At 43.4% G+C, this 13,626-nt stretch overlaps 1 protein-coding gene across 3 annotated transcripts in view; it reads left to right on the top strand.

Moving 5' to 3' along the window:
• Positions 1-13,626, top strand: part of RAPGEF4 (Rap guanine nucleotide exchange factor 4) — a 166,137-nt gene that overhangs the window by 90,605 nt on the left and 61,906 nt on the right. For 2 of the 3 annotated variants that reach the window (XM_083467926.1, XM_083467927.1), the window contains 2 exons: positions 7,821-7,927; positions 13,108-13,229. In XM_083467926.1, coding sequence (XP_083324052.1) covers positions 7,821-7,927; positions 13,108-13,229 — 229 coding nt within the window. Of the gene's footprint in view, positions 1-6,769; positions 6,824-7,820; positions 7,928-13,107; positions 13,230-13,626 lie in introns of all 3 variants that reach the window. The other variant, XM_083467925.1, reaches the window with a different exon arrangement.

The following is a 13,626-nucleotide window of genomic DNA, read 5'->3' as shown; positions in this document are numbered from 1 at the left end:
ATAGTCAGGAAATTGCAGGGGAAAGTCTTCAATTTTATTTAATGTTACATTTGCATAGGATCTAAGTTATGAATGATGAAAAGCATGGCAAAACATGACATTAGCAAAGTGCTCAGTACATCAAGTGGTTGTGGTACAACTATAACAGCAGCAGCAGCAACATTTATACCCCACCCACTCTGGGAAACATATATCCTGTGAACAAAGCCCCACTTTTTTATTTTGGATTGACAGAAGTCTGAAATCGTTCAGCCGACACCATAAAATAGCCACAAATACATTGATAATGCCTTTTTCTGTATAACTTACCAGCTAGGGATAGAACAACAACCAAGTTAATCTGTGTTGCTTGGATTTTTATTTTATTACATTCCCCCTTTTGTTGACTAGGCTTTTTTCTGCATGGTTGAATGTATTGCTTGTTTCTTATAGGTTAAATAATCCATATTCTTAAAATAAATACTTAGTCTGATCTGATCAGAAGAATACTTTTGGCACTCTTTACTCACCAGCTCCATAAACAGCCACACTTTTTTCTTTCTTTATTGAGGTTCACTACTTCCTGTCTGCCTGTCCGTCTGCCCTGTTTCCTTAAAGAGACTGATCTTTTAACACATCTTTTTAACCTTTAATAACGTTAGAGACATTGCTGCATATATTTGTTTTTCCTCGTGTCTTGTTACATGGTATTTCCTGTCCCATCCGTATCCTGCTTGAAAACAAACCAGTTTGGGTGAAGTTTATAATAAGATGTGCCATACCAATAGCAATTTTCATTGTGGCGAGTAACAATAAAAATTATCAGTCTAAAACAAGGGTTACTACGTGAGCTTACTCGAAAGCAAACTCCACTGAGCCTATGGGCATTTAGGATTGCGTTAAAAATATACTTTTTTATATAATACCACCTGAGATTATAAAGTTAAAGAAGGAATGGAGAGAAAAGGGCAGCCACTCGGGATGAAGGGAATAGTTTTGTGGTGGAAAACAACATACAAAAACTCCATTATATTAGGGGAAGTTGCTTTCCAAAGTATATTAGGCAAAATTGCATTTTTTAAAAAGGGTAGATTAGGAGAAATTTGCGCTAGAATGCTGATGAATGCTGATGAGGGCATTTAAAATATAAATTCACAAACCAATTTAGGAATGTGGAAAATGGAGATTAAGACTAGAAAACGGAGAACTTGATTTGCCTGTCCCTAGTCCTAATAGAGAAGCATGTTGGCAGGAAGGATAAGACACTTTTGGTTCCTAAATTGCCCCCAGCATCTTTGCTACATCCAAACACTCTCTCAACAGGTGAGATGGCGCATGCTGTCCTCCAAGCATTCTTCAAATGCAGCCACATGGCGTGCCTTTGCTGTGGAGTCACTCCTCTAGGTTACAAAGGCTTGAAAGGCATCTATCTCAAGCACACAAACCTCAGGCGGATGGGAATTTAGAATGGTGTCTCATGATTTATCCAAATCACTACCAACGGATTGTTTTCCCATCTCTGCCCCCTTTGGAGCAATTAATAAATAGCCCAAAGTGTTGCAGATGATCCTGAACGTCTGAAGTTGCGTCACATGCAAGGAAAGAAAAGTAAAACAAAAGTGAAACTTGCAAAGCACAAAAGTGCGGAGGAGTCTGTGACAAATGCATTCATGATAAATCCATCTTGACATGTGTGCAGGTCTTCACTTGTCATCGGTTCACTAGTTACATAAGATAAAGTACAAAAGCACATTGAGGTTTGCATAAGCTGCTCTTATATAAGTTGAGGGGTTGGAAAGCCCAGTCTGTAAGCAGTGACGATATTGTTTCACACTCTCCCTTCTCCGAGCACAAGTAGTTCAGAGTTACCAATATTGCAAAGAGGCTTCCGTGGTACAGAGGGAAAGGATGTTGGAAAGAAGATACAGGACTGTAAAATCTCAGAAGATCTTGTGGGAGTATACAGCATTTCTGTAACAATCAGCTCCTGGTTTCAAGGTGTAAATCTGCTAAATTTATCTCGTAGAGCCAGGAGTGGGCAGACTTCTGGTTTGTTGGATCTATATGGCATTCCGTAGGATGGTTGCGTCAAAGCACCAGGTACTTTGTGCCTAAATTATGGATATAATTTAATCTCCACCCCCCTCGTTCAGCCAAGACACTAAGGTCCAGCGCCAAGGGCCTTCTGGCGGTTCCCTCACTGCCAGAAGTGGGGTTACAGGGAACCAGGCAGAGGGCCTTCTTGGCAGTGGCGCTTGCCCTGTGGAATGCCCTCCCACCAGGTGTCAAAGAAATTAACAACTATCTGACATTTAGAAGACATCTGAAGGCAGCCCTGTTTAGGAAAGTTTTTAATGACTGATGTTTTAATGTATTTTTAATTTCTTGTTGGAAGCCGCCCAGAGTGGCTTGGGAAACCCAGCCAGACGGGCGGGGTATAAATTATGATTATGATTATGATTATGATTGGTACAGGAACACAGGAAATGACCACATCACTTGGGGGCACAGGATTGCAGTGTGAGATGAGATAGTCTGAAATATGCTTTGTGCCCTAGCTCCTTTGCACATGTTCGGTGTGATTCCATCACCGTCTATAAAGGCACGCACACACGCTCCATTAGTTTTTGCAGTTGGGCTGTCGGGAAAAAAAGTAATTACGGTGAGAAACAGGGTCGTCCTTTTCAAGGGTCAGTTCTTCTGACAAGTCGAGCGCATACGAGCAACACATTTGCCACTTAGGCTTGAAACAGTCAAATGAACACCTCCCCACCCCATCCCGAAATCTTGCAATTATTCTTTCAACTTCGGCAGAAAAATTGAAAAAAGGAAATTTAAAAAACTTGGAAGATCTCGCAGAATCTTGCAAATGTGTGCTGTGAGCACGCGTCCTTCAAGTAATTCTGGAAACTGGGAATTGCAGAGTGAGAATACAATAGGAAGCCAATGAAAGAATCAATAAATGCATGCAGCAGTTGTGGCAGCCATTCTTTATGTGTGAAAAGGGAGATGGGTGGCAAAGATTTCAGTGATTAATAAGGAACGAGAAAATGATTTATTGTCTGCCTGGTGTTTGTTTGGAGCAGATTCTTAACGTGATCCTAATCATGTTTGCTCAAGAAGCACACCCTAGTGATTTTAGCAGGGATCGTTTTCCAGGTAAGTACACCTGAGGATTGCAGCTCCTGAGCGGGAACTATTGCATTTCCAAGGCGTGTGCAGGCTATTATCCCATTATTTCAGCGATGCAAAAATGCCACACAAGCATGTGGAGATTTACAGCTTTTGCAACTCTACATTATTCATTATTTATATAAAAGCAGGAAGGAGGCTTTGGGAAGAAAGGAGAAAGCACAGAAAACAGACACACCCTTTTGTAACAGCCAGGAGGAATTGGGAGCACAGAACATTCTGTGCAAGCCACCTTCTCATTAACACCCCCTTTCTACTGAATAGGTCAGAGGGACATGGATCAAAACCACAAGAGGAAAAAAGTGTATGGATTTCATTTTTTTAAAAAAATGTGTATACCACTTTATGGTCCTTGAGAGCGTTCCAAAGGCAGTTTCCAACACAAACGCACAATAAGTGGGGTATTTTTAACAATTCTGCAATTAAAGCAATAAAGACGACAAAGCAACTTTTTAAATAAAAAAACCTAAATAGCAACATACAAGCAACAGGACGCAAACACCCCCTTTAACCGAGAGGAATACAAAGGTCTTTTTTGTCCCAGGAGGATGGACCCTACTAGGCAACAGACATTTTGGAAAACATTGACATCCTGCCATGCCATTCCTCATGCCCTGGCAGCGACGGCGCTTATTTATTTCTGCCTGGGATTGCCTTGCCTGGTCACCTTCTCCCAGTGTGTCGCAGGACATTTGCAAGAAGCTGCCAACAGTGTGACCAAGAAAAGAGGTGGAAATCCCAGGCCATGCATTCCAGCGGGCGTTGTGCACGTGTGATGAATGCTGGCACCATTTGCTTACACAGAGTGTAAGTGATGTAGTAGTGAATGAGTAGCACTGAGGACAGAGCAATGTGTGCTGCGCAGCAATAAAGCAGCCTGCTTCCAAGGTACAGTGGAACCTCGGTTGTCGAATGCCTTGGAAGCCGAACAATTCGGAACCTGAACGCCGACAACCCGGAAGCGAATGCATCCGTTTTTGAATGCGCCTCGGAAGTTGAATGGCTTCTGAGGTGCGTTTCTCAATTTTTTAAAAGGAATTTGCCGACTGGCAATTGCGCCTTGGTTGTTGAACGTTTTGGAAGTTGAACGGTCTTCTGGAACGGATTACGTTCGACAACCGAGGTTCTACTGTACCAGAGTGGTCAGCTTCTGTATGTAGAATGGCAGGGGCACTGTCTTGTACAGTGGTACCTCTGGTTGCAAATGGGATCCGTTCCGGAGGCCCGTTCGCAACATGAAAAGAGCGCAACCTGCAGCGGCGCGTCTGCGCATGCGCGGGTTGCGACTCGCCGCTTCTGCGCATACATGTGATGTTATTTTGCGCTTCTGCGCATGCACAAGCGGCGAAACACAGAAGTAATCCTTTCCGGTATTTCCGGGTCGCCGTGGGATGTAACCTGAAAGAACGTAACATGAAGCACACGTAACATGAGGTATGACTGTATTTGCCTCATGTAGAAAGATGTCTTGGGTCAGACCTCTGTTGTACCATTATAAAAAGCTGAGGGAAGAGAGATAGATAGATAGATAGATAAGAATCTTTATTTGCGTCAGCCATCGGCCATAGCAATAAAACAACAATACGACACACAAAGAATAAAACTAAAAAGTCAATTATATAAAATACATTTTAGGGGACGACAAAATAATAATAGCAAAACATAACGATAATAATAGTAAAATCCTAGGAGAGGAATCTGGGCGACGACGCTAATGTCACTCCGGTAGCAGCTCTCAATCTCATTGCTCTCTCGACAAATTTGGCAACCTTCTCTGTTGTCGAGCCGTTCTGGTCGGCCAGGAGTGAGAACAGCTTGGCTTCACAAGAATGGCCCGGGATGGCAGACAGGAGCGGCGCGATGGTCTCATCCCTGAGATCTTTATATAGGGAGCAAGACAAGAGGACGTGTGACACAGTCTCCACGCAGCTAGCTCCACAGGGGCAAAGCCGGGGGAAGAGAGGCCTGAGGGAAGAGAGGCCTTTGACTTAGGGAAGGAGTTCCCTTGGTTGAAGGGCACAAACAGAAAAAGCTCTCCTCAAAGGGAAAAGGCAAATATCACACTTTTTGTGGTTGACTAAGGCGGCCACTTCCTATCTTCGGCAGATTTCTGCAGTCTTGATTCTGGAAGCACAAATCATTTGTATTTGGTGTACAGGGAAGACGATCCATTATTCTTGCTTAAATTAAAACACTTCCAGAAAACCATTTCCATCTTCCCACTGAGAATGGCTATGAAAAATAGGGCCTCAGTCTGTCGACTGAGCATATGCTGGAGTTTCATCTTTGGAGCACTTTATTCAATTCATGCAAAACTGTTTTAGCAGCTGTTAACGCTGTAGCAGAGAAGCAGGGAAATGACAGGAAAATAAGACATCATTAGTTGTGTTCCAATCTTTATGCATGTGTTTGTGCACAGACCGTATTCCGCGTGTTCCTTTCCTTTTGACACTGGCTGCAATGTGTCATTTTGGGTAATGGTTGGGCCATTTTATGTGTCTTAAAGTGGAGGGCATTTATAGTTGCAGCGCACTATGTAATGCTAAATAATGCATGCCTGGTATATCATTCTAACATACGTTGGTTGCTCTGATTGCACAAAAATATTTTTAAAGTCCACATTTTAGCAGTTTTAGAGATAAACAGAAGCTTTGTTCGAATTACTCCTCTTCAGATGAGGCGTTTCTTCAATTTCAGCTGTCAAGCAGGGGTCAAATTAGATTTTACAAAACGTACCTGTAACTTTCCTCCCAAGGGTGAAAAGATTGGCTTTGGGGAGGGTTGTGGTTTTGTTCTGAAAAAATAGCACGGGAAAGGGTTAAGTAGCTTGCCTCGCCCACTTCACCCATAGCTCACATGCTTTGCATCCTGAAGGTGTGAAATCTGCTCTGGAGGGAGAAACCGATTTAGGGATTTAATTGTACAAAGATGGATCACTCGCATAGTATGAAGCAAAATAAAAAAATTCCTTCCAGTAGCACCTTAAAGACCAACTAAGTTAGTTCTTGGTATGAGCTTTCGTGTGCATGCACACTTCTTCAGATACACTGAAAGCTCATACCAAGAACTAACTTAGTTGGTCTTTAAGGTGCTACTGGAAGGAATTGTTTTATTTTGACTATGGCAGACCAACACGGCTACCTATCTGTAACTGATAGTATGAAGCGTAGAGGGAAGATGTGAATCTTTTGAACAGTTACAGGATAGTTTCAGTGAATAGTTTTAGTGTATGCGCAAAGTTGGCTGAGAAAAGGCGACTCGGAACTTCTATTCAAAAAAACCGGCATATGAATTTTCAATTACACAGGGCTTCCCTCCCCCCCCTTTTTTTTTTTGCTACTGATATCTGCATCTCATCGCCACTCAGTAGCTGTTTATGCATCTTTCTGTTTTCATCTAAATGTAGAACCTAGTTATTCTTGATTGCGACAAATGATACCGTGGAAAATTGCATGTTTCACGTCTTCTCAGACTTCCAACATTTTCAGTTTCGTATGTTCATTTATTTATTTATTTTTCTTTTGAAAAATCCACTTCCACGTTTGTTTACTTTTATCACTGCCCCCTTTGTTTCTTTCACTTAAATTTTATTTTTCAGACTCCTTTCATTGATCATCACATCCCAATCCGTCCAGCTACAGCCAATGTAGAGGTAAAGAGGTTAGATGTACAGCAGTCCTGGGTTGCTGTAGAAACTGAAGTGCTTTGGGGTTATCCAATTACCCACCCTGCCATTGCAATGATGCTTTGACTGTAATATATCTGAGTAAATTAGCTTCATGTTGTCTCATTGCATTAAGTGTGAATGCTCTAGAGTAAAGTGTTTACCTGAGGACTTTGCAACAGTGCCCGGAAGTCATCAGTATATGTAACTTACTTTTTTACCTGTGCTATCTAATAAATACCTCGCCGTTAGTGTTGTTGCCGTGCTACCTGCAATGCAACATAACTGATAAGTTGCTTTGAATTACTAGGGGCTGCAGATAGAACATAACTGGTTGGATCAATAAAATATCAGGGGGAACTCCTTTCTGCTAAGACAATTGGCTTTCCTGGCTGCTCCCTCATCTCAGGGCAGTTCACAACATAAAATCACAACATAAAAATCAGACTTGATGAAACTGCAGTGTAAACGAACACAGACAAAAGTGAGAAAGTGCACCAAGCCGATTAGTTGCCCTGGGCCCGGCCCTGGCTGGGGAGGGTGGGGTATAAATAAAAATTTATTATTATTATTATTATTATTATTATTATTATTATTATTATTATCATTATCATTATTATTATTATTACACATAGACCTGCTATTACACACACCTCGAAAGGACAGATTCATTTCAGTGTCCTTGCATGTGCAAATTCCTTGGCAGAAACTAGGAAGTGCACACCATGTGCAGCTGAGGTGCATAGATCCCTGGATTGGTTATATCCTGCAGATCGAAGGAGATCTGCAAACATGGGGGCAAATGTACACATCCCATTATGACATTAAAGCCCAGATTAATAAGCTTCATTGCATTGTAAAAAAAACCCCATATTTGTAAATACCACTGTTACATAAAAGTCTTTTCAGGAAAACAGAAAAGCTTAAAATATTTCTTGCCTGCTTCTTCTTCTTCCTCCTCCTCCTCCTCCTCCTCCTCCTCCAGGTTCCATCAGAAAGAATCCTTCAAGCTGGGAAAGTATTACGGAACGCCATCCTCTCCCGAGCCCCTCACATGATAAGAGACCGTAAATATCACCTGAAGACGTACAGGTATTTGTGAGCAGCTGATTGCTTAACGGTTTGGGGGCCCTTACATATTGCGAGCACCATCTAGTGACTTTTAATTGTAGCTTGCTGCTTTTTGAGGTTCTCAAAAACGGTCATACCTTGGTAATAATAATAGTAATAGTAATAGTAATAGTAATAATAATAATAATAATAATAATAATAATAATAATAATAATAATTTGTTATTTATACCCCTCCCACCTGGCTGGGTTTCCCCAGCCACTCTGGGCGGCTTCCAACAAAGCACTAAAATACAATAACCAATTAAACATTAAAAGCTTCCCTAAACAGGGCTGCCTTCAAATGTCTTCTAAAAGTTTGGTAGTTATTTTTCTCTTTGACATCTGGTGGGAGGGCGTTCCACAGGGCGGGCGCCACTACCGAGAAGGCCCTCTGCCTGGTTCCCTGTAACTTGGCTTCTCGCAGTGAGGGAACCGCCAGAAGGCCCTCTGCGCTGGACCTCAGTGTCTGGGCAGAACGATAGAGGTGGAGACATTCCTTCAGGTATACTGGATTTAGCGCTTTAAAGGTCAGCACCAACACTTTGAATTGTGCTCGGAAACGTACTGGGAGCCAGTGTAGGTCTTTCAAGACCGGTGTTATATGGTTTCGGCGGCTGCTCCCAGTCACCAGTCTAGCTGCCGCATTCTGGATTAGTTGTAATAATAATAATAATAATAATAATAATAATAATAATAATAATAATAATTTATTATTTGCACCCCGCCCATCTGGCTGGGTTTCCCCAGCCACTCTGGGCGGCTTCCATAGAAACCAAAAAACACTAAAATATCATACATTAAAAACTTCCCTGAACAGGGCTGCCTTAAGATGTCTTCTTAATGTCAGGTAGTTGTTTATCGTTTTGATGGGAGGGCGTTCCACAGGGCGGGCGCCACCACCGAGAAGGCCCTCTGCCTGGTTGTAGTTGTAGTTTCTGGGTCACCTTCAAAGTTAGCCCCACGTAGAGCGCATTGCAGTAGTCCAAGCGAGAGATAACTAGAGCATGCACCACTCTGGCGAGACAGTCTGCAGGCAGGTAGGGTCTCAGCCTGCGTACCAGATGGAGCTGATAAATAGCTGCCCTGGACACAGAATTGACCTGCGCCTCCATGGACAGCTGTGAGTCCAGAATGACTCCCAGGCTGCGCACCTGGTCCTTCAGGGGCACAGTTGCCCCATTCAGGACCAGGGAGTCCTCCACATCCGCCCGTCTCCTGTCCCCCCCAAAACAGTACTTCTCTCTTGTCAGGATTCAACCTCAATCTGTTAGCCGCCATCCATCCTCCAACCGCCTCCAGACAAACGGAATCCGTTCCGGAAGTCTGTTCGACTTCCAAAAACGTTTGACAACCAAGTCACAGCTTCCAATTGGCTGCAGGAGCTTCCTGCACGCAATCAGAAGCCACGGAAGCCGTGTCGGATGTTCATCTTCCAAAGAACGTTCGCAAACCGGAACAGTCCTTTCTGGGTTTGTGGTGTTCAGGCGAAAACGTTCAAGTCGCAAGGCGTTTGGGACCCAAGGTACGACTGTATCGGTGCTTGCGATACGATGGCAACCCACCAAGTACAGATTGAAAACGATCGCCCTGAGTATGTGTCATTCTAGTCTGTTAAACAGAAGAAATGATGCATGCATAGCCTAGGCAGTTGGGTTCAAACAAAGAGCATTATGATTATAGTGTGCTGGACCATGACCTTGGAAACCAAGGTTCAAATCCCTACTCAGTCATTAAGCTGAGAGCCAGTGTGGTGTAGTGGTTAAGAGCGGTAGTCTCGTAATCTGGGGAACCAGGTTCGATTCCCCGCTCCTCCACATGCAGCTGCTGGGTGACCTTGGGCCAGTCACACTTCTGTGAAGTCTCTCAGCCTCACTCACCTCACAGAGTGTTTGTTGTGGGGGAGGAAGGGAAAGGAGATTGTTAGCCGCTTTGAGACTCCTTAGGGTAGTGCTAAAGCAGGATATCAAATCCAAAACTCTTCTTCTTCTTCATTGGGTCAGTCACCATCTCATAGCCTAACCTACCTCACAGGGTCGTTGTGAAGGAGAAATGGGGGGAGAATGAGAACCATGTCCATACCACCTTGAGCTCCTTGGATGAGAAAGGTGGTAAGTAAAGGCAAAGGGACCCCTGACCATTAGGTCCAGTTGTGACCAACTCTGGGGTTGCGGCGCTCATCTCGCTTTACCGGCCGAGGGAGCCGGCGTACAGCTTCCGGGTCATGTGGCAAACCAGAGCAGCACACAGAAACGCCATTTACCTTCCCACCGGAGCGGTACCTATTTATCTACTTGCACTTTGACGTGCTTTTGAACTGCTAGGTTGGCAGGAATAGGGACCGAGCAATGGGAGCTCACCCCATCGTGGGGATTCGAACCGCCAACCTTCTGATCAGCAAGTCCTAGACTCTGTGGTTTAACCCACAGCGGCACCCGTGTCCTGCACCACCCGCGAGTAAGGTGGTATATTATTATTATTATTATTATTATTATTATTATTATTATTATTATTATTATTATTTTATTAATAATAATATTAATGGCAAAGGCCATATGGTGGTCTACCATTAGGGCAAAATTGTCAATTTCTCATTTTCCCTGTTAAGTTCAGGTCTCTACATATCAACATCAGTTTGATGATCAGTTTTTTAAAATCCTCATGAAATTTTGTCAACATTTCAGAGCGAATGTCTCCTAACGTGCAGATTTTTGTATGTTGTTTTTGCCTAATCTGCACACTTTACTTAGTAAATGCATTAGTTGTTGGAGAATTGCACTGCAGAATTTGGAAAAGTGCAGATTTTGAAGGATGGCTGTGTTCCTCTTCATATACTGTTTCAGGAAGTGCAAATTAGGTAGATTTGCCCTTTAATAGGCAAACTGAATTTCCCCTGAAGCCCAAAATGCCACATGAACAATAACGTTCTTTAAATGTCCAATTTCATGCTTAAATTGGGCCTGCCCCCTTAGATTTGGCTTCAATGTACTTGTAATTCTTTCGTCCTCTCTCTGTTATAGTAGATATAGGTTTATGTTTATTATCGCTCATGCTTCTGTGTATCCTGCTGGTGGCAGCACTGCCTTGGGTGAACTAAATTATCTGTGTAGTTCTGCCAGAATAGAAATTTAAAACTAAGGATAGTTACGGTAACTTACCTTTCTTTCTTTCCCCGTAGTAATAGTAATAGTAATGTGGTGCACCTTCTCAAGAGGACTGAATAATTTAATTAAATACTCTTGAGGGCTTAGCTTTTCTGTTGCTAATAGTAAATATGTGTGGGAAGTTAGGAGCTGGGGATTTATTATTTTTTCTATATTAGGAACGAAATAGGTTACAAAGATTTATTTTATTCAACTTGCAATCATTTGAATTACACAGAACTCCTCATCAGAATGGAAAACAAACCTTCATCTAGGTCTAGGAACAGATGAGGTTTACTTTTTTGTTTTCATCACAGTGAAACTCAATAAAGGATAGCTCTAGCCCAGGCATAGGCAAACTCTGCCCTCCAGCTGTTTTTGGGACTACAACTCCCATGATCCCTAGCTAACAGGACCAGTGGTCAGGAATGGTGGGAATTGTAGTCCCAAAACATTTGGAGAGTTGCGTTTGCCTATGCCTGCTCTAGCCTATCAGAATATAGTTCCGTTGGAATTGACCCTTTATTATTGAATCAGGGGTCCACAGATTTCAATGGGCCTTGGTAGCCGGCCACTATCTGTAGTCATCTCCAAACTCACTCGTCCTCCTAAATCCCCTGGCACATGCAGAAGATTCGAGGAAGATGAGAGACCAAACTCTCATTTTGTCCAGATACAGTCATACCTCGGGTTGAAGTTGCTTCAGGTTGAGCACTTTCAGGTTGCGCTGCGTGGCGACCTGGAAGTAACGGAATGCGTTACTTCTGGCTTTCGCCGCTTGCGCATGCGCAGGCAGTCAAAATGATGTCATGCGCCGAAGCGGCAAATCGCAACAGGCGCGGACGCGGGTTGCGTTCGCTTCAGGATCGAACGGGGCTCCGGAACGGATCCCATTCATATCCAGAGGTACCACTGTACGGTGGTACCTTGGTTTACAAACCTAATCCATTCCGAAAGTCCATTCTTAAACCAAAGCATTCTTCAACCAAGGCGTGCTTCCCCATAATAGCGGGGGACTCGATTTACAAATGGAACACACTCAACAGGAAGCAGAACATGTTCTGCTTCCAAGGCAAAGTTCACAAACCAAAACACCTACTTCCGGGTTTGCAGTGTTCTTAATCTAAGTTGTTCATAAACTAAGCTGTTCTTAAACCAAGGTACCACTGTAGTTGAAAGCAGTGAAAATCCCTTCTGCTGCTTCTGAGGCCTTCAGAAGATGGCACGGGTAGAGTTATTTATCACTCGGTTCCATGCTCTGAAACACACTTGTACCTTTACAGTACACAGACTGAATGGCCCTCTTCCTTCATCAAGTTCCAGGAGACTTGGGGAGGGCAGACTAGTTGCCGCTGGATTCTGCAGACCCAGAAAGGCTGACTGTTCCCTCTGCCGAGTCTGCTGGAGGAAAGGATGCAAAGCGAGCGCCTTCAAATGAGTGTACTGTCCCCTCTTTGCTCTGTGAAGTCGGACACCAGAGGCTGTGATAGGAGAGAGTGCCATTGTTTCCAAATCTCTGTAAAGCCCAGTATAAAATGAGGGAACCAAGGGGGAGTCCCTTTTTCCAACCTGGCATTCAGTGAGAGAGTCTTCCCTCTGAATTCTCCGTGGTGTGTGGAGAATTTGGGAGAGGCGGGAAGGATAAAGGGGGCCTCTCATGTTTTCCCAGGATTGGGGGCAAATGTTTTCCAGGTTGTTTTCCTCATTCCTTAAAGCAGGCATAGGCAAACTTGGCCCTGCAGATGTTTTGGGACTACAATTCCCATCATCCCTGACCACTGGTCCTGTTAGCTAGGGCTGATGGGAGTTGTAGTCCCAAAACAGCTGGCGGGCCAAGTTTGCCTATGCCTGGCTTAAAGGGGAAACCTGTGATGCATAATCCTGTATCTAGTGTCTTGCCATTTTCTTCAAAGTCCCTTTCTTGACCTGGTTCCATTTACTTCTAAATAGCTATTATATATCAAATGTTTAAAACCATTAGATGATGTAAAACATTAAAAATATGTATTTCTTTCCTCAGACAGTGCTGTGTAGGAACAGAACTGGTAGACTGGATAATGCAGCAGAGTTCGTGCGTTCATTTACGAACGCAGGCAGTGGGCATGTGGCAAGTGTTGTTGGAGGAAGGTGTTCTCAATCATGGTAAGAGAAGCTCTTTTGCTTTATAGGAAATTCCTCCCACTCGGATCAGTGTTTCCCAAACGTGGGTCTCCAGCTGTTTTTTGTGGACTACAACTCCCATCATCCCTAGCTAACAAGACCCAGTGGTCAGGGATGATGGGAATTGTAGTCTGAAAACAGCCGGCGACTCAAGTTTGGAAAACACTTTATTAGATCCATGGCATAGATTCCTTAGCAATCCCAAAAGGGATTGCAGTTCTTTTAGGAGCATAACCATCTGTGAAAATGCATAATATTATGGAGTGTCTTTGGAATGTCAGTATTTTGCGGGAGGGATTTGAGTACATACTGGGAAATTTGGATTGTGCAATTCAAATGGTGGGGAAGGGGGGTTGGTATGCTATTGCCTCAACTTAAT

Source organism: Podarcis liolepis (genome assembly GCF_965112155.1).
Source record: "Podarcis liolepis genome assembly, chromosome: 1".
NCBI lineage: Eukaryota > Metazoa > Chordata > Lepidosauria > Squamata > Lacertidae > Podarcis > Podarcis liolepis.
This window is presented reverse-complemented; position numbering and strand designations above follow the sequence as displayed.